The sequence below is a fragment of the Lissotriton helveticus genome, chromosome 5_1 (assembly GCF_964261635.1).
Source record: "Lissotriton helveticus chromosome 5_1, aLisHel1.1, whole genome shotgun sequence".
In the NCBI taxonomy this organism is placed as follows: domain Eukaryota; kingdom Metazoa; phylum Chordata; class Amphibia; order Caudata; family Salamandridae; genus Lissotriton; species Lissotriton helveticus.
In genome coordinates this window covers 339,505,807-339,530,858 of record NC_136065.1, presented here as the reverse complement: position 1 = coordinate 339,530,858, position 25,052 = coordinate 339,505,807, and the positions used below count along the sequence as shown (strand labels likewise).

Genomic DNA, 25,052 nt, shown 5'->3' with positions numbered 1-25,052 from the left:
CAACATTTTTTGCACGTACATTTCCAACAGATTTGGCCATGAAAGATCTGTTCATATAAGCTGTAACTGTGATAACAGGAAGTTGAGCTATACGTGCTTGCATTCATAAAGAACGTAGAATGCTAATCAGAGGAAAAATTCTCTTCACACCAATTAATCGTGCACAAAATAGAAACTGATCCCAAAATTAATAAATAAGCACACACCAAAAACGAAAGTGTGCCTCAGCAAAGCACACCTCGGCAGCCCTATCACACAACCGGCTCAGAGATCACACACACGCACACGCACACGCACGCACACACGCGCACACACGCGCACACACGCGCACACACGCGCACACACACACGCACGCACACGCACGCGCACGCACGCACGCACACACACACAGACACACACGTACACACACACACGTACAGACACACACGTACAGACACACACACACACGTACAGACACACACACGTACAGACACGTACAGACACACACGCACACACGCACACGCGTACAGACACACACACACGTACAGACACGTACAGACACGTACAGACACACACGTGACTGTGTAGAGTGGTATGGCATAGAACTCTTGGATGGAGTCAATGATGTGGAACAGACACACAGGCACAAACACAAGCACACCCACACATACACATACACAGAGGAGCACGCACACACACAAGCAGACACAGGGACACACACAAGCACACACGGATACACATACAAGCACATACACAGAGGAGCACACACACAAGCGGACACACAAGCCCACACGGATACACATACAAGCACATACACAAACACAGAGGAGCGCACACACAAGCAGACACAGGGACACACACAAGCACACACGGATACACATACAAGCACATACAAAAACACAGGCATACACAAGCGTACGTACAGACTCATACACACAGGCGCACACACACAGGCAAAGTGGCAGTCTGCAGAGGTAAGAGCATCAGGGCAGGGAGACGGGTGGGGTGAAGTCGGGGTGTTGGAATTCAACAGACGACGGGATAGGCAATATTTAAATTTTAAAAACACTTACCTTGAGCTCGCCGTATCACCTTTAAATTGTTTCTACTAAAATGACAACAGCTTAGATGACATACACATGTCCTGTCCGCAAAAGGCGAGGGGTCCTTCTGGGGCAGGCAGGGGGGCTCGGATGGCGTGCCACGTACCGAGCACGGCCTGCATTGTGAGGTCATGTGATGCGTCGTCCGTGATGATATGAGCGGGGGTCCACTTGCTGAGTCACAACTGGTATTAGATGTTAACATAACGCCCCTTTAAATATATTAGGCTTAGGCTAGTAGGGACACCCTAGATTTTGAGTGGGGAATGACGTTTCTGGAATACCCCACGCCATTTCCAGAACATTCGTCCTCCTGACCAATCGGTGCACACTTTCACTCGGCATGCAGCTACGCTTCCTGGGGGAAAAGTCGTGTAAATTCATCAGCCCGAGTCGAAGTTCGAAGCCATCCAAATGCGTTCTTGGAGAGGAAAATGCTGTCTCCCAGCAACTACCTCAGCACAGCTGACTGGGCATTATGCAGCGATGGCCTATGACTTTCGAGGTCTGTTTTGCATAATCTTTAAACTGATGTTTTTACGGAACACTGAATATGCTGATGCATTTTGGACTTCCCTATAACCCCCTTTCCCCGACAGGAAGGAGGAGCCTAGGTTGATACAACATGTCTTGATAAGTCGTTAGGAAGGGTCAAAGTTCAAGGACTTGCAGCCTGCCCTGGGAATCGCCATTGGCCTGCACAGAGCTTACGTCAACCCAAACCACCCAGCCCCTAGACACGTCCAGACTCGAGTCCATGTGCAATCCAGGCCTGTGCAAGAGAGCAAAAGCCAGACCACGCTGAGGGCAGAGCAGTGCACACACACGAAACCGCTCCCCCCACAAGGAGGGATTGGCTGCGTCCACCCGCCATCGCTTCCGGGTCTTCAGTTCACGGGCACGTCACTCCACGACTGATGGATGGGAAAGGATTGTAAAGGTTGCATGAAAGCATCTGCTTGTCTGGCCATGGCGGTCTTGCGCAAGCGTGAATGTTGCACCCTCGTGCCGTAAATCATCACGGCCTGCCTGCTTTGCATATTCGGAACACGAGTTGTAGAGCGGTAGCGGGATGGCAACATTAAGTGTGCCACGCCTTTTATTATAGTAAGAAGGCGGGCTTTCTGGTAAGCGCATGGTTGCATAAGTGTTACACAATCAATTTGAATGTGGAAAGGGCAGTGTTACTAGAGTGGTTATCCAGTGCTCCTATCGAAGACCAAATAATCGTGGAGTAGCATTTTGAATAGAAACTGCAGTTTTCTTAATAGATTCAATTTTTTTAATAGACATGTAATTCTTTTTTCAATGTGTTAAAATGCTTCGATAATCTATAATTCAATGGACCTGTCAGACGAGTGAATGAATGGCTGTCTTCAGAGCACACAGACCTAAAAGACGAAAAGAGCCACTGTTTTGATAACCACAGACAGCAAGACAACCAGCGGAGGGCGGGGACAAACGGAACGGGGACGCAGACAACAGGAAAGGGGGCGGGAAGATGGGCAACACGGCCAATGCCGTGACGAAAGGGGCGGGTGACGAAAGAAGGGGGCGGGACTAAAAAAAGGCACGGGAACGCCCCCGATTCGCGTCCGGACGGGCAAAAAGTGACGGACAACAATGTCTGCCAATGGCTAGCCTCCATTTATGGAGCTAGCCAATGGTAGACTAAGGAGGGACATTGCCACATAGTGTAGATCATCAGATTTCGCCTGCGCGAACGCTGCTGCGCAGCGGACGCCAGGCGAAACCTAAAACAAGCATTTACAATGCAACGGTTTCGCCTTTGGAAATGTTAAAGCTATTTGCAATGTAAATGACTGCCATTTATTTATCGGTTTTCAAAACCAACACATAAATACAAATGTTGTCATTTACAATGCCACTAGCTCAAACTTTTCCAAAGGCGAAACCGTTGCATTGTAAATGCTTGTTTAAAGAATGGGGGTGGCCCACTGAACTAAACGTGGTTCAGCGTTGCCGATGGGTCACTACTTTCAGCACCGACACAGAGGAACAGCAGTTTAGCTTTAGCGCCATCAGCGTTTCAAAACACTTGCCTTCCATTCTCTGATAACATAGGCAAGAAAGGCATCTTCTCCTCGGCTTGACTGCAGCTCAGAAGGCAAATGTTTTAAAGTCTAAACAACCCATACGTGAAACATGCTCCAGTGACCAACGGTAACCAAGGCCTACTGAGGTTTAGAAAAGGATTTTTTTTTATCCATCTCCTTTGATTCCACGACACTCGCATGCACCTATAAAGGAGCTTAAAGTAACTCCGCGAGTAAAACTGTGCGTCTAGAACAAGTATTTGATTTTGTCAGAAATATGGACCAGCCTATGGAACCAGGCAGCTGCACCAGTTGTTGAATTGCAATCCCCAATTAAAGCAGGCTCGTAATACATCCCTTTTTAACGTGAAATCCATACAACTGCGCCCACTGCTCCACGAGCTCTGCAGTAACTGTCATATTTCAGACACGCCATGACGAAAGACGACAGGCCTCCAAACTAGTAAAATGCCGAAGAATGCAAAGTAGCTGGTTGAGCGTAGCTGCAAAAGTAATACTACCGCCCCACTCTCCTACACCCGGCTGTCAGACCAAATTGTCAATCTGCAAATAAACCTAGCCTAAACGTTCACTTAACCTTCTAAAAAGGCCAGCATGGTTCCCATTAACAGAGACGAACCTAAGGGCCAAAAGACCATTCCCACTCCGGTGTTTTCACGCAGCCTGCAGCGCGTGATAACTCGTTCCACTAGCAAACAGGTTTCGGTCAGAAGAGAAAAGGGGTAGAGCTGCAGGCATTTGTTTAAACTGCCGTCTTAGAGAACCCTTTACATGCTGAGAATCTCACATTGGAGTGAAAAGATTGCAGGGTGCCATATCTTGAAAGATCTTTGGCGTAGGTATAAAGAGATGGGAAAACGCGAGGCCATGCATGTTAAAATAAACTTTAAGGATTTAAAACACTGCTTTATATTATTCGTGTGATGAAATACTATTTCCGCAACTGTCAAAATCTGAACAGATTTTGATAAAAATGACGGAATTTAATTACCATATTGATTTGCACTTAAGTGGTGGCGAAAGTGCGCGATCTTAAACAGATTTTTTTTTACATTATACGTTTGTGGAACTCAACCATATAAATCAGCGTTTGTGAACACTATGGGAAGTCAGAACGAGATTAAGTGTGCCAAGAAAGTGATATCACTGCTAATGACTGGCGTGGGCGCACGGACACACGAGACCCGACAATCCGCTGTGGGCAGAGGCGGGAAAGCCTCTCGGGCAGACTAAACAAGTCAGGTCCCAGGCCGTGCTGTGATTGGCTGACGTCACGGGGTGTCCCGGGCCAGCAGCCAATCACAGCGCGGCCCGGGAAATGACGTCACTGGGGTGTCCCGGGCCTGCAGCCAATCACAGCGCGGCCCGGGACACACGTCAACAAGGGGCGGGGCTTAAAAAAAGACCCAGAAACGCCCCCGAATCGCGTTTTCTCTGGAAAACGTGATTGACGGCCAATCCTTCCAATGGCTAGCCTCCATTTATGGAGCTAGCCAATGAAAGACAAGGCGGGACTAAGCCCCACACTGTAAGAACATGAGATTTCTCCTGGGCGGAGCTAGGAGCTCCGGCCCAGGCGAAACCTAAACAGTTTGCGGTGCACTTGAACTTAGCACAATTTTAACAGATTGCAATGGAGCGAAGGTTCGACGTAACAAGCGTTTTTGTCCTGGTGAAAGATTTTTACCTTCATACTTGGTGTGCAATTGTCCAGAAGTATCTTTCCTGAACAGTCATGCAGTCCCTTGTTTCTCAGGGCACCAGGCCTCTTACTATCCAGTTCTGCAAGATTTACTCGCCTCATAAAGGAATTCAAATTTGTTTGTTCGATTGAATGTTTTGTATTTTTTTTATGTTTGCATGCAAGTATGAAGCTTTAATACATCACAGATGTATGTTGTATTCTAAACACAGCCTTTATTTCAGATCTGAGTGTCTCGGCGGCGGCAGTGAAGGACATCTTTAGCGTGGGAAAATGAGTGAACTTGAACAGTTACGCCAGGAAGCGGAACAACTCAAGAACCAAATTAGAGTATGTATTAACCTATCTTAATGTTCTATAGACACGCATAGTGTTGGAGCAAAGCTTGCACGATACTGCCTTTATTTACATCTAATGACTTGATGTTCATTTTCTAACCTTTTCTGCAAAGATGGTAAAATGTATTGTTGGGTAAATATTTGTATGCACTATACAAGTTATTAGAGGGTGATTATCTTTTGCTACCGTGTTTTGACTTTGCAGTTTAATAAAGATACAATCAATCGATCAGGAAATTGTAAGCGTGCTACTCACCCCTGAGGGTCTCAAGGTGCTGAGGGGGGTTCCCAGGTCTGTTTAGCCGAAGAGCCAGGTCTTGAGGGTCTTCCTGAAGGTGTTCCGGGAGGGGGGGGGGGGGGGCGCCAGTCTGTCTGCTGGTAGCTCAGTCCAAGTCTTGGCTGCAATGTGAGACGAGGATCTTCCGCCTTCTCTGTGGATGCGTGGGGTTTCGGCCAGTGCGAGGTTGGAATATCAGAGGTTTCTTTTGTGTACGTGGAAGTTGATTCTGTCGTTGAGGTATTTGGGTCCATTGTTGTGTAGGCATTTGTAGGTGTGAGTATTTTGAAAGTGACTTTTCTCCACGGGGAGCCAGTGGAGATGTTATAGGTGTTGACTGATGTGTTTGTCTCGGGGCGTGCCGAGGACTGGTCTTGCGGCAGTTTTCTGTTTTGTCTAGAGTTTGCGGAGTAGGGACTTGATGCCGATGTAGACTGCGTTTCTATAGTCCAGTCTGCTGGTGATGAGTGCGTGGGTGATTGTCTTCCTTGACTCAGGGAGGATCCACTTGAAGTTCTTGCGGAGGGTGTTGAAGCAGCTGGAGGTGACTGTGTTGACCTGTCGGTTCATGGTGAGTTATGAGTCTAGTACGAGGTTATTGGCATGGTCTGATTGGGTAGGTGGGCTGCCGAGGGTGGTCGGCCACCAGTGCCGTCCCATGCGGAAGGGGTGTTACCGAGGACTTCTGTATTCTCTGCATTGAGCTTCAGGCAGCTGTTGGTCATCCAGACTGCGACGTCTTGCATTCCTTTCTGGAAGTTGAATTTGGCAGTGGTGGGGTCTTTGGTGAGGATTAAGATGAGCTGGGTGTCTGTTTAGGATACAATGTTGAGGCAGTGTTGTCGGACGATGGCTGCGAGGGAGCCCATGTAGATGTTGAAGATGGTGGGCCTCGTGGATGAACCCTGTGGGACTCCGCAGGTGATTTCTGTGGGGTCGGAGAGGAAGGGTGGGAGTCTGATCCTTTGGTTTCTTCCGGTGATAAATGATCAGATCCAGTCCAGGGCTGTTCCTTGTATGCCTGTGTTGTGTAGTCTGGCAATTGGTGTGCTGTGGGAGACTGTCAAAGGGCGTTGATAGGTATAGTAGGAGGAGGGCTGCGGAGTGGCCTTGGTCCAGGAGGGTGCTGATGTCTGTGCCGGCGAGTAGGGTGGTCTGTACTGTGGTTGCTAAGGAATCTGTATTGGGACGGGTCGAGGACTGCGTTTTCTTCAATAAATCGTGTCCGTTTCCTGTTGACTGTTTTCTCTGCAACTTTGGCTGCGAAGGAGAGGAGCGAGATGGGCTAATAGTTCTTGAGGTCGGTGGGGTCAGCTGTGGGCCTCTTGAGCAGAGGTCCGACTTCTGCGTGCTTCCAGTCGTCTGGGAAGGTGCCTGTTTTGAAGGTGGTGTTAATGGTGCTTTGTAGTTAGAGTGTGATGACAGACGCTGATCTGTGATACATTTGAGGGGGAGGGCCCCCAAGTGGATGCTTTTCATGGTCGAGGCGGTGTCTTCAACCGTGATCGGTGTCCATTTGGAGATGGTGGGCTGGCTGGTGTTTCTAGAGGGCGCAGGGGCCGTCAGTGGGGCCTGGTAGATGGTCGATAAAGTTGTCGTAAAGGTTTTTGATCTTGAGGTGGAAATAAGTTCCAAGCTTGTCGCAGAGGTCTTGGGATGGGGTGATGTCTGTGGCTTCGCTACGTGGGTTGGTGAATTCTTGAATGACACTGAAAAGTTCCTTGGAGTTGGTGGAATTGGCCAGGATTTTGTTGTGGATAAGTTCCTCTTGGTGGCTCCGATTAGATCGAGACTGCCGCTGAGACTTAGTGGTGCTTGCGCTGGAAACTCGTGCTTTTTAAAACCACTCTTCCTCATTGCCTAAGCACTGTATGGTGATTTTTAGACTATACAGGAGCCTCGCTACGGTGATTTTAAAACTGTATATTTTTATGTAACGGTGATTTTAAAACTGTGTACATTTGCTCCTTACCGTCTCTGCACTTCTCCTAGGCTGCAACTACCCGCCAAAGCTCCCCGGTCCGTCACGGCAAGTGCTGATTGGACGGAGGGGGCGGATTAGCAGCAACACCACTTCCGGCTTGGGTGAGCAGGACCGGGGTGAGCGGGCTAGTCGTTGAAGCCCTGGGACCATTTAAACAGATGCCGATTCGTGCGTGCCGAAGGCGAGCCTAAGGCGCGCCTGTACGTGCCTGGCACGGGCCCAGGGCCGCAACCCCTGCCCAAATTTTAACCAACATAAGCAGGAAGATCTATACCAGCTCACAACTGAATAACCTACGGCCAAATCCCTCTTGTGCACCCCTCAATCCAGGAGATGAAATCAAATATTGTTCAAGCTGTTATCGTGAGTTCTCCTACGCGCAATGCAGGATGGCAGCACCTCGATGCCAGCTTCAGGGTCTCCCAGTAAATAAACAAATAAAGGCCGCCCTAGTGAATGCCCGATCCCTGGTGAAACATAACACAGAAGTAGCAATCCTGATTGACTCCTATAATCTGGATTTGCTGTTTGTAATTGAAACATGGGCAGATCGTCGGACATTGACCTGGCACTAGCAGTGCCAACAGGCTATTCTCTCCTCCGCACTGAAAGAACCGGGAAGAGGGGAGGAGGTTTAGCCATTATCAGCAAAAATACACTTCATAGGCAGGGACTTGAGTCTGAGCTCCCCGGAATGTGAAACGCTTCCTTTCAAAATTCGTGTTACTAATTATACATTCTCTGGCCTCCTACAGTACAGGCCTCCAAAGGCTAATATCCCCTTGGCTCAACTATTAGGGCCTGCTCTTGAGTCCAGCTTATCCAGGGCAGACTTCACGATCATGGGGGATTTCAATATACACCTGGAAAAAATTGATCATAGTAATAAGAGTACCTTTTTAGATGCCATGTCCAGTTGTGGCATGTCCCAATTAGTAAATCAGGGAACTCATTCTGCTGGGCACACCCTGGACGGAATTTTTACTTCGAATCCCAACATCAGATATGGGGAAGTGCTGTCTGTCCCCTGGTCTGATCATAAAGTAATTTATTTCTCATTAAAGCTGGACCAGACAAAAATGGTTAGGGCATCTAGGGTGGGGGAGCGCCCGTACCAGGACTGGGAAAAGATGGATAGTGCGGAACTACAAGCACGACTTGGCTAAACTACGATAGTTTTAGATAAGGACTGCGACATAGCCACTCACCAGTTAGAGAACTGGATCAAATCAGCAGCGCTTGCAGTCTCCCCTCTCAAAACCAAAATACAGAAAAGGAGTAAACGCTCTGAACCAGAGAAATTAAGACTGCAAAAACAGACTTGCAGAAGGGCAGAAAGGAGATGGAGGGCAAACTACGGAAAAAAGGGAAAGTTGATTATTGCAAAACTCTAACCACTTAAAAAAAATTGATTATGGAAGAAAAATCTGCGTTCTTTGTAAAAAAAAAAAAAAAGATCGAGGCCAAAGAATAGAGTAAAGAACTGTTCGCCACGGTAAAGAAACTTACTGGTCCTGTGATCAAACAGGTCGAGGGCAGCACAGACCTATGCAACAAACTGGGACAGTTCTTTACGGACAACGTCCGTCTCGTATATGATTCTTTCCCTCAGGCATATTGTCCCACATGCTGAGGATACTGGTCAACCTGCTCTCCCCTTTCAAGGTAGGCCCTCTGCCCTCAGCCCCCCTACTCCCAAATTTAAGTTTTCAATTCCCTCGGCCGAAGAGATCAGGCAGTTGGTCATGTCTACCAAATCAGGAGGCCCTATGCACCCTTGCCAACCTAAGGTCCTTCACTTGTTCCCTGATCTGCTTAGCTCCCAAATGCAGCGTCTCTTTGGTAACATAATTCAGTCCAGCTGCTTCCCTAAAGCTTGGAAGGCAGCCTCGGTACTTCCATTACTTAAGAAACCTAGTCTAGACTCTTCCGTTCCAGCCAATTTCAAGAATTCAATTTCAGGCTAAAATCCTGGAGAAACTGCTGAACTCGCAACTGGCAGGATTTGTTAGGAACATGCATATTCTAGATGACTCCCAATATGGGTTCCGGGAGGAACATGGGACTGAGACTGCCTTGGTGATGGCTGCGGAGGAAATCAGGAGTATTCTGGACGCAGGAGGTAAGGCCGCCCTCATTTTGTTAGAATTGTCGGCGGCCTTCGACACTGTTAACCATGATATTCTCTTAAGCAGGCTGAAAGATATTGACCTTCACACATCGGCTATCCATTTGCTGGCCTCCTTCCTAGGGAACAGAACCTTCTCAGTTCAGCTTGAGGAATTTGTATCAAAGTCCTTCGGTCTGCCTTGGGGAATCCCCCAGGGCTCGTCGCTGAGCCCGTCCCTATTTAACTTCTATGCCGCCCCTCTAGCTAACATCAGGAACTGTGGGTTCGTACCTTTATCTTACGCAGACGACACCCAAATAGTGGTGGCTATCTCTAACAATTCCTTTTTAGACCGCGGATAGATTCAGACACTGCATGGAACAGGTCAGTCACTGGATGCAGGACAACTGCTTAAAATTAAATGGCGACAAATCGGAGGTTATGCTATTGGGGGCCAAGCCGGACATCTGGTCTAACCTCTGGTGGCCGGACAGCCTTGGTAGATGTCCATCGCCGGTGGACAACGTCAGGAACTTAGGTGTCCTATTCGATTCCAAACTAACTTTCGAAGCACAAATAAACAATCTCGCTTAATCGGTTTGGTACACGTTGAAACTCATCAGGAAACTGTTGCCATATATTCCACCTGACACCACCAAAACCTTGGTTACCTTGTTAGTTTTATCTAAATTGGATTATGGCAATGCTCTATATGTAGGGCTACAAAAACAGTTGTTACAAAAACTTCAACAGCTCCAGAACGCGGCCGCCATGCTGGTCCTGAATATCCCTAAGTTGGAACCTATAACCCAAAAAATGAGAGGCCTCCACTGGCTCACTATTGGAAAAAGAATTCAGTTTAAGTCAGCATGTCTAGCGTATAAAACACTGCACGGTTCAGATCACATTTTCTGAAAAGGAATCTAAAACCCTATGAACCATCCAGGATGCTAAGATCTAGCAGTGCTAAGATCCTGATGACCCCCAGATTCAGACAACTAAGGTGGGGGGGAGAAGCTTCATAGGCAACACGACTAAAACATGGAATAAGCTTCCTGTTGAACTAAAAAGCAGCCCTTCTTTGTGGTCTTTTCAAAAGAACTTAAAGACCTGGCTCTTAACCTAGACAGAAGGGTGCACCAGACCCACCGGCAGCAGTTTCGAGCTATGACCGCGCCAAGACACCCTCAGACATTCGAGCGCTCTACAAATCACAAAATCAAATCCAATCTGATCTGGTTGTTGTAGCCCGTCATGGCATCCTCGTAGCTGGTGTAGTTTTCAGTTGTTTTGGTGTTTCTCCAGGCGTCTGCAGGTGTCTGGCTTCTTGTAGAGCGGTGGTGAACTAGGCGGCTTTCCTGGGGTGTTGCCTGTTGAGGGTGCGTAGCGGGTGAGCTAGTCTGCGCAGTCGGAGATCCAAGTGTGGAGTTCTGACTGCGTCCTTTGCATGTGGTGACTTGGTGTAGTTGTCTCGGTGAGGGTGAAGGTAAGTTTCTCCTCCGTAACCTTGCTCCAGTTCCTTCGTGGTGGGCGTGGGGTTGGGCTCGGTGCCTTGGGTTAGTTGATGGGGAAGTGTACGCAGAGGTGGTTCCGTTGTGTGGCTGAATTGGACGCGGTTTCCTGCTGCGAAGAAGGGGTCTAGGGTGTGTCTTGCTCCGTGGGTCGTTGTGTTGACGAGTTTAAGTCCTCTGCTGGCGAGGTTGTCAGGAAAGATAGTGGAGTTGGGGTCGCTGGTGTTGTCTAGGTCGAAGTTCAGGTCTCCAATGAGTGTGTAGTTTATTGAGGCGTAGTTTATTGAGGCGATGGCTTGGGGTGCGATTAGGTCTGTGATGGTGGTGGTGAAAGGTGTTCGGAGCTGGGGGTGTCTGTAGACTAGGGTTCCTCAGATTGTGGCTTTGACGGTGGTCTGGATCTGGAAGTGCAGGTGTTTGGTGGAGGGGAAAGGCTTCGCTGGAGGTGGTGAGGCGGAGGGTGCTCTTACGGGCAATAGCAAGGCCCCCTCCAGGGTGGTTGGGGCAGTCTTTCCTCTGGATCTTGTATCCGTCTGGGATGGCGGTGCTGATGTCGAGGGCGAAGGACTTTTACTAACAAGTAGTGAATGCGGTTCATGGAGGTTTATTATTGTGTATGAATGACTTTGTGAATGACTTCGCTCCCTGCACATATAGGTACCTACCATGTATTGTTGCCCGGCCTACGCTGTTCTATATGCAACCATTGTAATGAGCATTGCCAAAGGTCTGCTGCAGTAAATGTTTAGTGGAAATGTAATCAAAGGGTTTTTGCATGTGTCCAGTGGAAGAATTGTGTAAAATCTGCCTGAAAAGATACTTCTCTGGCATACGACTAGATGGTATAACTGGTTGCTGTATAAATCTAATCTGACTTTTCTTACATTTTGATAACAAAGGAGTACCGTGACTGAGAGCAGATCGATTGTTAGCTATTTTGCAGCAGAACCATGTTTGTGCCTCAAATGCAGCACCTACTAAGACCATGATTACAATATATAGCAATCAGGCTAGAGAATTGGCCACTTAAAAATATGTATGTCTGTTTTTTTCTGTACCCTTGAACTTTGAAGTAATCTATATGCCTACAGGGTGACGTGGATTGAGAGCTTGCATCCCTAGATAAATTATACACAAGTAAACTCTGGCCAACATAGCCTAACAGTCAATCGAGAATTCTCATTGCCAGAAGTGTTTTCTGGGTCAACCTCTTTAGCAGTATTCAATAAGCCATGTACCTTTCGAACATTACATAGGATATGGCAAGTCTCCAAAACATTCTTCTCATTACACAGAATAAGGATCAGCAGCCACGAATATATAGGTCGATGACACTGTTCAAATTCATCGCAGAGCTTTTCTTCTCTTGGCAAGTATCAATACTAGTGTAGTAAGTGGAGTTGCTTTTGTAATGTTGGTAATTGCAAGTCCCGAGGTAATTGTCAAGTCAGAGCTGCAATTTCTCTTGAGTGTTATCATGAGGCAGGACTTGGGGGAACAGATTGCTCAGAACAAGCATTTACAATGCAACGCTTTTGCCTTTGCCAAAGTTAGAGCTATTAGCATTGTAAATGACATTGTTTATGTGTTGGTTTTGAAAACAGATAAATAAATGGCATTGTCATTTACAATGTCAATAGCTTAATCTAATAGTCCCTCATACAGAAGATGAAACAAAAATACTCCTGTGGCTGATCCAAGATGTGACTGACAATATTTGAAGCCAATGTCTGAAGGTTCTTGAACCAAAGAAGCCACAAGCAGAAGGAGGCTGAACCAAAGCCATAGGGAGTATGTATAGAATATATGTTCAGCATGAATGATAGAAGTGCCACTACACGTCATGCCCAATTAAAGTGTATTCTGTATGTCAGTAGAACTTAATGGCCATGTACACCCCACTTGCTTTAGAGGAATCCGGACTACCTTTTCTACTGAAGTTACCACACCCATACATCCGCCTTCCTCTTTCACCCATTGGGCTCCCACTGGCAACTGCCAGCTACTGATTCAAATCAGGGGGTTTTAAGCACACACAAGAACTCTCGCGTCGACCCAGAGACCTGCACCATCACCTCTGCAGCTCGGCTTGTTCTCACAGAACCTGTGAGCCACAGTCACATACATGAAGCAGGTATCTGCTTGACAGCCAAGGGACACCTTCGGGACACCCCTGGCATGTGCTACGCTCAAGGGAAAACCACCATCGACCAGAGCCGAGCAGGCCTACCAGACACTAGTGACTACCGGGCAATGACACGAAGAAAGGCTGAGAAGATGTCCATCTCTACCCCATCTCCACCTAGACCCCTCATGTCATCAACTCCTAGAAGCAATCAGTTACTAGGCGTGACACTCACATGAGTCACTCATTGGGCGTGCTTCTCACGCTTGAGAGCAGTGCTAATCACTAGGGATGGCCCTCACACGAGTGCACCATTACTCTTTTCACACCTGAGCACTGCTCATCACTGGGCAGGATTTGAAACCCTCAAACCTCCCTCACTTTTGTCTGGAGAACTTTATGTTCTAGTTTACACCCCCTCACCTCTGGAATCTTCCATGTACATAAACTCGCAGAAGCCACGCGCTCCTTCTTATGAGGAAAAACAAAGCGTATCACTTTCTCTCCCTCAACCATGTAAAATGTACATTATTTACGAAGAGGACTTGCACTTTTTGAGGCCCTGGAGAGCGTAGTCTCGGCTTCCCCAGTTGAGCAAGTTGTGTGATTTGGACCAAACAGATTTACGGCTCTGCACACCAGTTGTCCTGGTAAAACGGGGTGCACTTGGAAACGAGCTACAGCAGTCACATTTATGCATGCTAAAATACTGTCAACATCAGTTGTTTTATTCCGTTCTTTGGTCCATAACATGACTACACTGAGCTGGGCTCAGGTAGATTAACAACTGTCATTTACAGCGGCTTGAAGCAGGAATGCTACACTAAGTTACCATTGCCCTGGGTGCCTGCCTATGTTGCCCAAGTGTACACTCTCTTGTTCCTTACCACTTTCCTCCTCACCCTCCACCTTAGCCAGCCACATTTCACTGACTGGCCTGAGTCACGAAGGAAAAAACACGAACCAAGCACTTTCAAGCCCGGAGAAAATAAAGCCCACCTCGCCCTCTAAACAAAACATGCAAGAGAGCGAAGGAAGACCCCCGCAGCCCCCAGCTGCAGACAGTGCTCAAGGGAGAGCACCACGAACGGGGGCCGGTGTCCCCTGCGACCACCAGCTGGGATCCGAGGCGCTGGAGGGTTTCTGCTGCAAGCATGGCTCTCCTCCTGTCACCCACCCGCAGGCAGGCTTTGGGGGCTGCTCTCGGAGGTGAGGAGTTAGCAGTCCAGTCTCCTGTGAGACACACAACGTCCAATGCAGACAGACGTCGCTGGGATCCCTGGCACGTCTCCTGCGAGACACACACAACACTCTTCCTCTGTAGGCAGAGGCCCCTGGGATCCCTGGCATGTCTCCTGTGAGACACACAACACTCTCTTCCTCTGTAGACAGAGGCCCCTGGGATCCCTGGCACGTCTCCTGCGAGACACACAACACTCTCTTCCTCTGTAGACAGAGGCCCCTGGGATCCCTGGCATGTCTCCTGTGAGACACACAACACTCTCTTCCACTGCAGACAGAGGCCGCTGGATCCCACGGCCGGGGGGGGGGGCGAGGGATTATCCCAAGGGGCCCTGTCCTCTGTTTGACTTCCCTTCATCCGGGCCGTGTTTGTGTTTCCTTCCCGTGGCCCGGCTGGCCTTCTTTCTCTCTACACTCAGAGCAGACGGTGGGGGTGACAGCAACGGCCCCCGGGGCTGACTTTACCACCTATCCTCCGAGGCTCGGGTGTGAGGTCAAATGAGGTGTGTTGTATTCTTACATTTGCATTCCCCACCCGAACAGTGACATCAACCTCTGCAAACTCGCTCATCTCAGCCAACTCCGTGTGTGCACAGAGGGGGGTCTGCCCCGGCCGTCTCTGTGCACCCACTTCCGTTTTGGCCCCGGACCCATGCCGCGCCCCCTCCCACAAAGTGCAAGCTCAAGCCGGGCACCCCTTTTTGCTGCCACACAAGAGGCCCCCTGCCCCTGCTGCCCACTGTGATGCGACGCCGCCTGGTGAGCCTTCTCCACACCGCCAGTTGTCCCCACACCCGGCTCCGCTCCCGGCGTCCTTATTGGCTCTTTAAATCCCTAACATCCATTTTACTCCCGCAGAGGCCAGCCCTGCACCTCCCATTCACTCACACCATCTTCTATCGCAGGACCAAGCCCCGGGCTGTCACCCACGGCTGACCCTGCGCCCCTCACGTCCTCGACTCTTTTATTTAAAGGAGCGCCTCTTTTAATGCAAGGAGACGTGACACTCTCTCCCCCTCGCTTCCCTTCGAGGATGCAGAGCTCCGGATCCCTTGAAAGACAACTTCCAGCACCTTGCAGACGCGGGTCACTCTCGCCACACTGGCACCCCCCACCTCTCAGCGGATACCCCCGGCACCCTCTTACCTTGGAGATCTGCTTCAGGGCATAGGCAGCGTGGCAGTAGCCGGGTCTCCTCTGCAGGTCCGGGTTGACAGTCGGCAACTGCACATGCACTTCCGAGCGGGAGGGGGGAAGCGGGAGGGGGGCGGGAATGGACCCGAGCCGAGCTCCAGAAACTAATCTTTTTCACACGGGGAGGGGGCGGAACGGACACACTGGGAGGGAACGGCACAGACATGAGACGCGGGGGGGGGGGGCTCACGGACAGCGGGAGGGGGGAGGGAACGGCAGCGCTCACCTCGACTTCCTCCAGCGGCGCGCGGCCGCGTAATGGGAAAAACAAACACATTTTTTTTTAAACGTAACTCCGCCCACCGCCGCGATGACGACATCGCAGAGGCGGAGAGGGAAAAAATCTCGGGAACGCCCCCGAATCTGGTCCGGGATTGACGGACAGATCCGGCTCCCAATGGCTAGCCTCCATTTATGGAGCTAGCCAATGGGAGGTGGGGGCGAGGAGGGGGCGGATACCCGACCCCACAGAGCAAAACATAAGATTTTGCTAGCGCATGGTACGCATTGCCGAGGCAAAACCTAAAAAGGGACAAATGGCCTCCATAGTCCACCTCGAATGCTACTGCGGACACCCACTGAGCATATTCATGCAAACAAGACTGAAACTGAATCATCAGACAAACGTTAACAAGGACTTAAGACCTCATTCCTTCTCCTGTGTAGTTGCATAAATGGAGCAACAGGGCCAGGGACTAAAAGCAGGATCCCCTTCATTTCTACTGCACACTCACTGAGCTCAGTCACTGAGTCTGGTCTGAAAGGTCACTCCCTCGAAAGCTAAAAAAGGTGAAAGGGAACTTCTTCCTCTTGCTCTAGCTCTACTCCTCATCTGGGCCAAAGGACGATAAAAAAAGTCAATGGAGTTTTATTTTTTGAGCGATCCTACCCACTACCCTAAATCATTGAGCCTAAAGAAAGACCACAGCCGCACTACTGTACAAGGCTCTGATATTATAAACGCCCTCTGAGGCACCAGCCTTACCACTGATTCGGCATTTCGGTTTTCCCTCTAGTTTATTCCATCTTGGTCTCCGTGCCTGCCTGAATCTATTCTATCAGTAAATATCTATTCTAATATTACTATCCACCAAGGTTATCTCTCACACAGGCTCCTAACTAGAAACTAGTTTGCTATTCACCAAGCATGACACACTGTGGTATATTAAAATTAATTTGGGCGTTTTCATAAAATTTTATACCTCTCACCCGAATCTTAAAAATCTCCAAGCTTTGAACTCTGCATTATTTTCCTGAAACGCTCATTAAAGAGCAAATCTACTGCGTGAAACTTTGGTCCTTTTCAACACTGCTTTTTGGCTTCGATTTACCACACTCTTTTACACTGACCAACATCAAAAGCCTAATGGGCAGGAAACCCAACATTATCCTCGCACTAGCCAAAATAAGGGCTTGCCATATCGATTTATAGCTATGTGGAAAATCATAAATCTGGCTTCGGGCAGCAATCTGAAACACTTCAATTCACTGTTTTTATAACGCTTCTTTGAGTTTTATGTTGATGTGCAACTGTAACCGCAGTGAGACATCCCATTGTAGAAAACTCATCAGACTGTGAAACATTACATCTGCATGACACATGCATTCGTACCCCTGCGGCAGGTCCGTCATGCTTATTACTCTGCCCAACCAGCACTGCGGGTCCGTTCTTTCACTAGGTTTGCTGTCACTTCTACACCTCCTCTCTGTTCAGACGCAAAGTCCGTTTCCAGGAAGGTAGAAAGCACAATCTGAGGGACACCGACCAGTAGTTATTTTCCCCAGGGTTTTTCAGGAGAAGTTAGTTTGTGGAGAGTGGCCTTCTATATCCACCTGGACAGTGGCCATTCTCATTTTCCCGCAATCAGACACAGCACAGTTTCCCGCTCTGGTGTGCTGGACGGAGCGGCACTCCTCGCCAGGTGAGCATTCCTGGGATCGGGCTAGCTCTGTCCCAATTCCCCTCCTCCCCTGATGGCGCGAGAAGAAAGAGGGTACAACGTCACTCCCCAGTGTGGCTATGCGGCAGTACTCCTGCATCATCCCAATCATTGAGTGTAGATGTTTTGGCTGGTGGTGGCTCACTCACTCCCCACTTACGTGGACGCAGTCAACCATTTCTGTTGGGGTCACCCAAGGTAGCATCAAGGTTTCAGTATGCTATGCAGCCACACTGCTGTGTGGCAGGGGTGGGGTCAGTTGCCACCCTGATATCCTTCGCTTTAGTGTCACCCAGTTCAGCAGAGCAGTCTTGGGGGCAATGCCAAGCTCACACTGTCATGGGCTCCAAGCCTGCTGCCAGTTCCCTGTGAACTGAAGCCAAGCGTGAGGTCAGTGGCTGCAGCACAACCTCATTGTTGCCACGTCACTATGCTGTTGCCAGGAATACTTCATGCAGGCTGCATAGGATGATGGTAGGAAATGCAAGCACTGAATTTTATGGTAGTGCCCTCATACCGGGGCAGTGTGCAGGAAGATTTTGAAAACCGTTGCCGAGCTCCGAATGGTTGTCCTGTCGGCCATGTTGCTTTGCTACGCCCCACCAATTTACTTTAAAATGCCTTTGAGCATCAAGAAAAACTTTGGCTCAAGAAACCAAACTCGCACTGAATCATGGCAGTGGCACAAACTACATCCCACCACACTCCGTACACAGTATTTGCAGAACCCCTCCCACCACATCTAGCCTTTAACTAGATCATTCCATGGCCCCATCCAACATCTTAAATACATTTATTTTTAAGAACTTAAAAGGGCACCGAAATATCAATTCACCAAAGGACTGATTTAAAGCTCTCGGCCCTACCATCGAAAGCATAAGCAGTAAATGTCAGTCTGCGTAAAAGGGTGAGTCACAACAGGCCCTTCTCGCTCCTCCATGCAGGCGGCTGCCTCGCCGGAGGTCGAGTTTGCCTTGGCGCCGCCGTGGGGGTTGGTGGACCTTTCTCGTCCCCCATGGGTCGAGGCTGGCGGGGGACTCCTAGTCACTCTCCAGGTGCTTCTCGTTCCTCCACTCGGGCAGCTGCCTGGAGTTAGTCGGTGCTGTTCCGGCGCCACCTCTTGACCACCTCAGCCCCAGCCCTGGTGCCGTGTGACAGGATGGAGGCCTGTCCGGCGTCTCCTTTGGTGTTGGATGACGATGACGCCTTACTCCAGGTTGCGGACTCTACAGTACCGGACAGGCGCCAGGTCGTGGGTTCGTCCTCTGACAAACCTTCTTCCCCAGAGGTTGAGTGCCTGCTGGTGTCATCCTCGCCGGAGACAGGCCACTGCGTCGTGGCTTTCTCCCCAACGTCACCAAGACTGCTCCTTGCCGCGGTGTTTGCCGGAGGACCACAGGTCCCTCACTCTTCGGCGCCTCTTTCTCCTTTTCGGGCCTGGCCCTTTCCCGCTCCACTTGGTTTTTTTGATCGCCGTCTTAGTTTGCAGCCACCCTCCATGGAGGAGTTTCTTTTTCCGCCGCAAGGCCCTACGGAGGCGGGTGCGGCCTTAGCTAGTGCTGTTTTCACGGCTGTGGGAGTTTTGCGCATGGGAGATTCGGCTGCCCATTTTCCCACGAACCATCCTTTGGAAGTTCTTCACCAGCGCTCTGGTGGGAGGGAGCTGCTACGCACCTTTGAAGATTCGCTCCATTCTTCGTTGGCGGGGACTTGAGGGCGCCCCGCCGTGGGGATCCAGTGCCCCAACACCTTCTGTACCAGCACCTTCCAGCGCAGCGTAAATGTAAATAAAATGTAAATCCAGTATTTTAGTGCACAGCTACCCTGAGGCATCCCGGCGCTGGGGGCCGTTGGGAAGATTAAGTGAGCTGTTGCCCAAAGTCACATGGTGCTGGGCAGACCTCTGCCGCCAGAGCCGGGGATCGAACCGTGGGCCCCAGCTTCCAGTGTCAGTTGCCCTGGCCGTGGCGCAACACCTCTTCCCCCAAAGCGTGACCCGGTGTCTTTTCCTCCACCCCTCTGCCAGTGGGCCCCCTCTTGTGGACCACCTTTCCTTCCCTGCCGTCGCTGTTGGCTCCACCCTCCCGGGGAGGCCCGCTGGCTGGACTCCTGGGGCTGTAATGTTTGCCTCGATCAGTGCGGCCCTGCGGGCCCTTAACACCTCGTGGGCTGGCTAGGGCCATATCTTGCTTGTGGGACTCGGCGGAGTCCCTTGGATCTGCAGTTTTTCAGAAGGGTGCTGGTGTTGACTTGGGAAACCATGCGTTAGATGGCCAGGAGCTGGCGGCGTTTATTCTTTGCTCCGCTCTGGACATCTGAGGTGCTGGGTCGTGCCATGGCTTCTTCAGTTGCCCTTCGCCGCCATGCTTGGCTTCTGGACAGTGTGATACCGGAGCATGTGTGGGAGCGGCTGGAGGGTCTTCCTTTTGATGGCACCCTCTTGTTCCAAGCCGCGGCGGACTCTGCCATCCGGAGGTTCTTGGCCTCCGGCCCCCTCTTGATCCTTCTCCCCCTCAGTGACCTGTGGGTGGGTCTGGATTTTGTGAGCTGTTCTTTCGTTGGGGCGAGTCTCCCCCGTTGTTTAATCTGTGTGCTTCATATGCCTGAGAGTCCTCTCTTTTGGGACTGTGGATCTGTTGGCTGGCCCTTCTTGAGTGAGTGTTTTGTTGAAGGTTGTTCACACCAGGTTGGCACTGAGACTAGGCCTCCTGTTCTTGGCTGCTTGATAAGCCTTCTGCAGGTTTTTTTCCCCCGTAGCTCTTTCGGTTGCCCTCTGTTGCGGAAGTTTCTTCCTAAGCGGGTTCCCATGTTTGGGACTAACATACACTATGTGGGGTACTGGTAGCTGTTATATAGCTTGTTACATGCTGGGGGGTTGTGGTCGCCTTCGGGTCTCTGCCCTCCGTGGCGCTTATGTCCTTGCAGGTGCAATTTCCTTGTGCTGAATGTGAATGCCTGGGTCGCACTCTGTGCTGGGGTTCCCCTGGAGATTTGTCGTTCCTGTTTTGTCTTAAAACCAGTTTCCCCTTTGTTGTTCCTGGGTGTGGTTGTAGTCCTGCTGCAGGTTGTCGTGACAATTTTACGTGTGTTCCTGGTCTCCAGAGGGGCCTATCTACATCCTGGCACGGTGGCTGTTCAGGGCTGTACTGTTCTTGTTCCTTCCCTGCCTTTGGCTCCTGCGGTGTTGACGCTGCTCCTTATGGTGGTGGTTACCATTCTTTTCCACTTTTTCTGCTCTTTCGCCCACTGTTGCCATAATCCCAGTTTTGTCTGATGGCTCAGCATTGTGTTGCGGAAAATTCTCCGAAGAAAACTGACGTAGATGCGCCGGACTGGGACTTGTGTGACCTCGCTGACGTCACGTTTGCGTACAACGCCTGGGTGGCATTGCGTGATGCCATCCCTCCGGTGAGCTGGGATGCTGAGCAAAAAGTTTCTGGGTCAAGTCTCAAGCCTGGGGATAATTCTACGTTAAGGAATCTGCAGATAGAATCGTCTCTACCAGATACATCACTAGCGAAGGTAAGTAACTCGTACGTCAGTGTCAAAAAGCCCCCTTAAGATTGCCGATCTAATCTTAGAACACATGCTAGATTTATTGTAATGGAAACCTGCAAATGGTTTCTGCCAACCCACCCATAGAGCAGTTTGTGCCGAATGCGTGCTTTATCCTCCTCCCTTCAGCACCTTAGAGAAGAATGGCTGCCATCTTCAGAGACTAGATGAAGTACAGAAATCAAACAAAAGAGCAAATAGCAGTGTGAACATCTTTTAATGGAGCTTATTACGACAGACTTAAACCCGTTCAAGTTGCACCTATTCTATCTCTGCGCCCCTTCCCCCTTGTTGAACAGATCATGGACTTCTCCAGTATTGAATCTATCATGGATTCACATGCATGAATCTTCCCTGTCACTGTAGTGGGAGTCGCACAGTACTTAAATAAGCGGTACTAAAAGGAGTACATTAGAAAACCTTGTGAGCAATTGAATTAAAAAAATTCTCATCCTTCTAAAAGACCCAAACTACAGTCAATAACGTATAATCCCTGAGACCACAATCCCTTGCAGAGCCACCATATCTCAGATTTCAAACTGCAAGCCATGTGAGAATGAGTCTCCCTGACCTCTGCTCAACTTTTGCTAATGGTGAACTTCTGAGCCTTCTCTGTTCCTCTTTAGGAATAATCTCGAAGGAATTCAGCTTAATTTATTATTTGCTTCAGTTCAAAATGTCAGAAGGATCTAAAGAGACTGTTCAGACCTTGCAGAAGGCCAGGCCAGGCTGTTTTCAGAAGATCCTCATAAGCACTGTTTATGTTGCTTACATCCCAACAATATACAGAGGGATTGTAAGTATTGCATAACTTTTTCTGACAAGACTCAGTAGGGCAGAGAAGCAGATTGTTATGGCAGCAGAAGAAAATGTCCAGATCTGAATCTGGCTTAGATGAGGAAAGCTCAAGTTGCTCTATTCCTGAGGGAAAGCGAAAAAATTATACCGCTACCTCCTCGCAAACAAAGTCAAAAAAGATAAGGGCTGGAAAAGCATCTGAAAAAGCAGCCTCTAAAAAACCATCTACAAGCTCTGGTCACAAGAGATCATCGAATACTTCTGCTTCTGTTCCTCTCACTCCTCACATCTTCTGTGAAAGATTCCGGCAGACCAGTCAACGGCAGGAAAATTGAAATTGTCTGACTGCTACTTTCAGTTCTGCATCGACGACTAGCGTTCTGACAGTGACTATGTGTACATAGATTAGAGGAGTGACTACGATTATCTCTTGGACTGCCGCCCCAACGACTACCACTCCAGCGGCAGTGTTCAAATCCCCAGTGTCAATACTGGGGTCGATGACTATTACCATAAAGCGTATATCTGACGTAACAGAAAAAAGCCACTTTACAACCAGAACCTGCACTGAGGACATCAGATTTGACCTACCGGAGCAAAGAATCTCCGCTTTGTTCCCTCATCTTCTGGATATGGAGGAGTCTGCGGTTGAGGGCCTTTTTGGACCAGTATACAGCCCTTCACAATTAAGAGTGAAGTGTCAAGGGTAATACTTTGGAGTACATGGAAAGATTTAAAAAAAATGTTTTAAAAGGTAATCTTCTGCCCAGGCCGCACAGATATGACACTGTCCAACAACACAGACTACGAGGAGAAATATGGAAATATGCCACCTTCACGGGTTGACACTATAGTACCAATTTCACTCGTCACAGATCTCGGGCACATGCTTGACTATTATAAACGTTTCCTGGAATCGCAAGCACCAGTTCCCGCATTTCGGAACGACATGAAAGACAATCTGAACACCACTGCCTGATGCTTTTGAACCTCCACCAGCTCAAGAGTATGGCAGCCCTTTGGGTCATAATCATTAGAGAAGACTATTAAAAGCAACCCACACAAGCAGCTGGGGGAAGAAGAGCTGGTTCAAGACACAGACCCTGCAGCTAGGGAGTGGAGTGACTACTTTGTACCATCCTCACTGTCTTCTTCACCATCCCATGCTAGTTCTTCACCAGAGTACATTGTGGGGGGGGGGGGGTCCATCAGTTGTGGAACTAGCATCTAAAAGATTTGACTCCCTACGAAGCAAGCCAAATGCTTGCCTTATGATTTTAAAGATTCCACTTCGAAATCTATAAGAGCCATTCCTATGGTAAGCTACATTTGGGACGAGGGGGCTCAAATTATTGAAGAATCCAACTGCGATCACAGCTGTGGTTCCGAGAATGGATAGGAAATATAAAGCCTACTACTTTCTGACCTGAGGGTCAGTCAAAAATTATGGACATGCCTTTTGATGGCAAATTTATTCGGAAAACATTACACAGAGGAAGGGTTATTATTTTTGCGATAAGTGGTGGCGCCTCCAAAATTTAACATAATTTTTGATGGAATAGTGTTTGGAATGGTGCCACAGAAAAGAGGAAAACCCACAACCTCCACAATAGACCATAGTCCACAAGCAATAAATACAAAGGATCTGTGCACACGTTCTTTTGTAGATAGTATAAATACTAAACTTAGTTAGAAAATCACAACACAAAAACACAATAGGAAATGTTGATTGAAGTGTTCTTCCGGTTAAGGTTTATTCTTGGTGTTACACACACGGGAGCGGGAATGGTGGCGGCTAATCTAGCTGTTTGATTTGGGGAGCGAGAACTACGGCGCTCCACTATCTGGTAAACACCAGTCTTAAATACAGTTTCTTGCTAAGCAACATTGCCTGGATTTAACTACAGCCAGGACGGAAGTAAAACCGGCGGAGAGCTTTTCTCAACGTTGATGTTAAGCTGCCCGTGAGAGCCCTCAAGAAGTTTAGGGTAACTCCCTGACCAAACACGTGTTAGCTGGGCACCAAGAATAAACCTTAACTGGAAGAACACTTCAATCAACATTTCCTATTGTGTTTTTGTGTTGTGATTTTCTAACTACATATAGTATTTATACTATCTACAAGAGAACGTGTGCACAGATCCTTTGTATTTATTATTCGGAAAACATGTCTGTGATGCTCTATAAATAAAGGTGGATCCGGAAACAGCACGTTCCCTAGGAACACTCCAGCAACGTTTTCAACTGTTCCGACTCGCTCCTCTCCCTAGAGCTGAGTGGTCGCTCCCCAGTGTCCCTCTGAGATATCTGGTATCGTTTTGGCGCTTTGCTTTACATAATTGCAACTTTATTTGTGCCTGCTGCCTGCCTGATCGCCACTGAGCTAACTTGCACTTTAATTATTTATTTGGCTGACTCGAGCCTGTTTGCGCATTGTGCCGCTTTGCTCCCACAACTGCATAATTATTTGTGCCTGCTGCCTGCCTGATCGCCGCTGAGCTTACCTGCATTTTACTTAACTATTTAAAGTTTATTTCCACTCGGTTTGCGCGTTTGCTGTGCTCCCCCCTCCGCCTCCATTTTGTTTTTTGTTGTGCTCATCTTTAGCCCGCCCCGCCTCCCAGCTGAGACGCCCTCGCCCCTCCCCCTCCACCATCCATATGACAGGTGTTTTCGCGCGCAGCGTTCACGCGCAGCGACCGCGCCCCAGCCGCGCCGAAGGTGCACCAAAGGTAAGCCCGTCTACGCCCGTCCGCGCCTGGACCGCGCCCAACGCCAGACCCCCTGCTCCTCGCGCTGCCCAGCCTTCCCGCATTACCTACGATGCCGCCACCCTCCTAGCCCTCAACCCCGGTCGCGCCCCCAACTGCGTCCAAGCAGCTCCTGGACACACCCATGGACCTTTCTCCTGCTACTCCTGCAAATTCAGCGGCACCGACAACATCTCCGCTACGACCATACCACAGATTCCCGACCCCAACCACCTACAATGCATCCTTCTCAACACCCGCTCGGTCCACAGACACGCCATTGACCTATGGAATCTACTAGACACCATCTCTCCAGACATCGCCTTCCTAACGGAAACATGGATGAACGCTTCCTCCGCCCCAGAC

The 25,052-nt window shown here is 49.3% G+C and overlaps 1 protein-coding gene across 1 annotated transcript in view; it reads left to right on the top strand.

The window, feature by feature from the left end:
* Positions 1–25,052, top strand: part of GNB1 (G protein subunit beta 1) — a 381,574-nt gene that overhangs the window by 163,593 nt on the left and 192,929 nt on the right. Inside the window, exon 2 of the mRNA XM_078642454.1 lies at positions 5,087–5,192. Coding sequence (XP_078498580.1) covers positions 5,136–5,192 — 57 coding nt within the window. The 5' untranslated portion in view covers positions 5,087–5,135. The remainder of the gene's footprint in view (positions 1–5,086; positions 5,193–25,052) is intronic.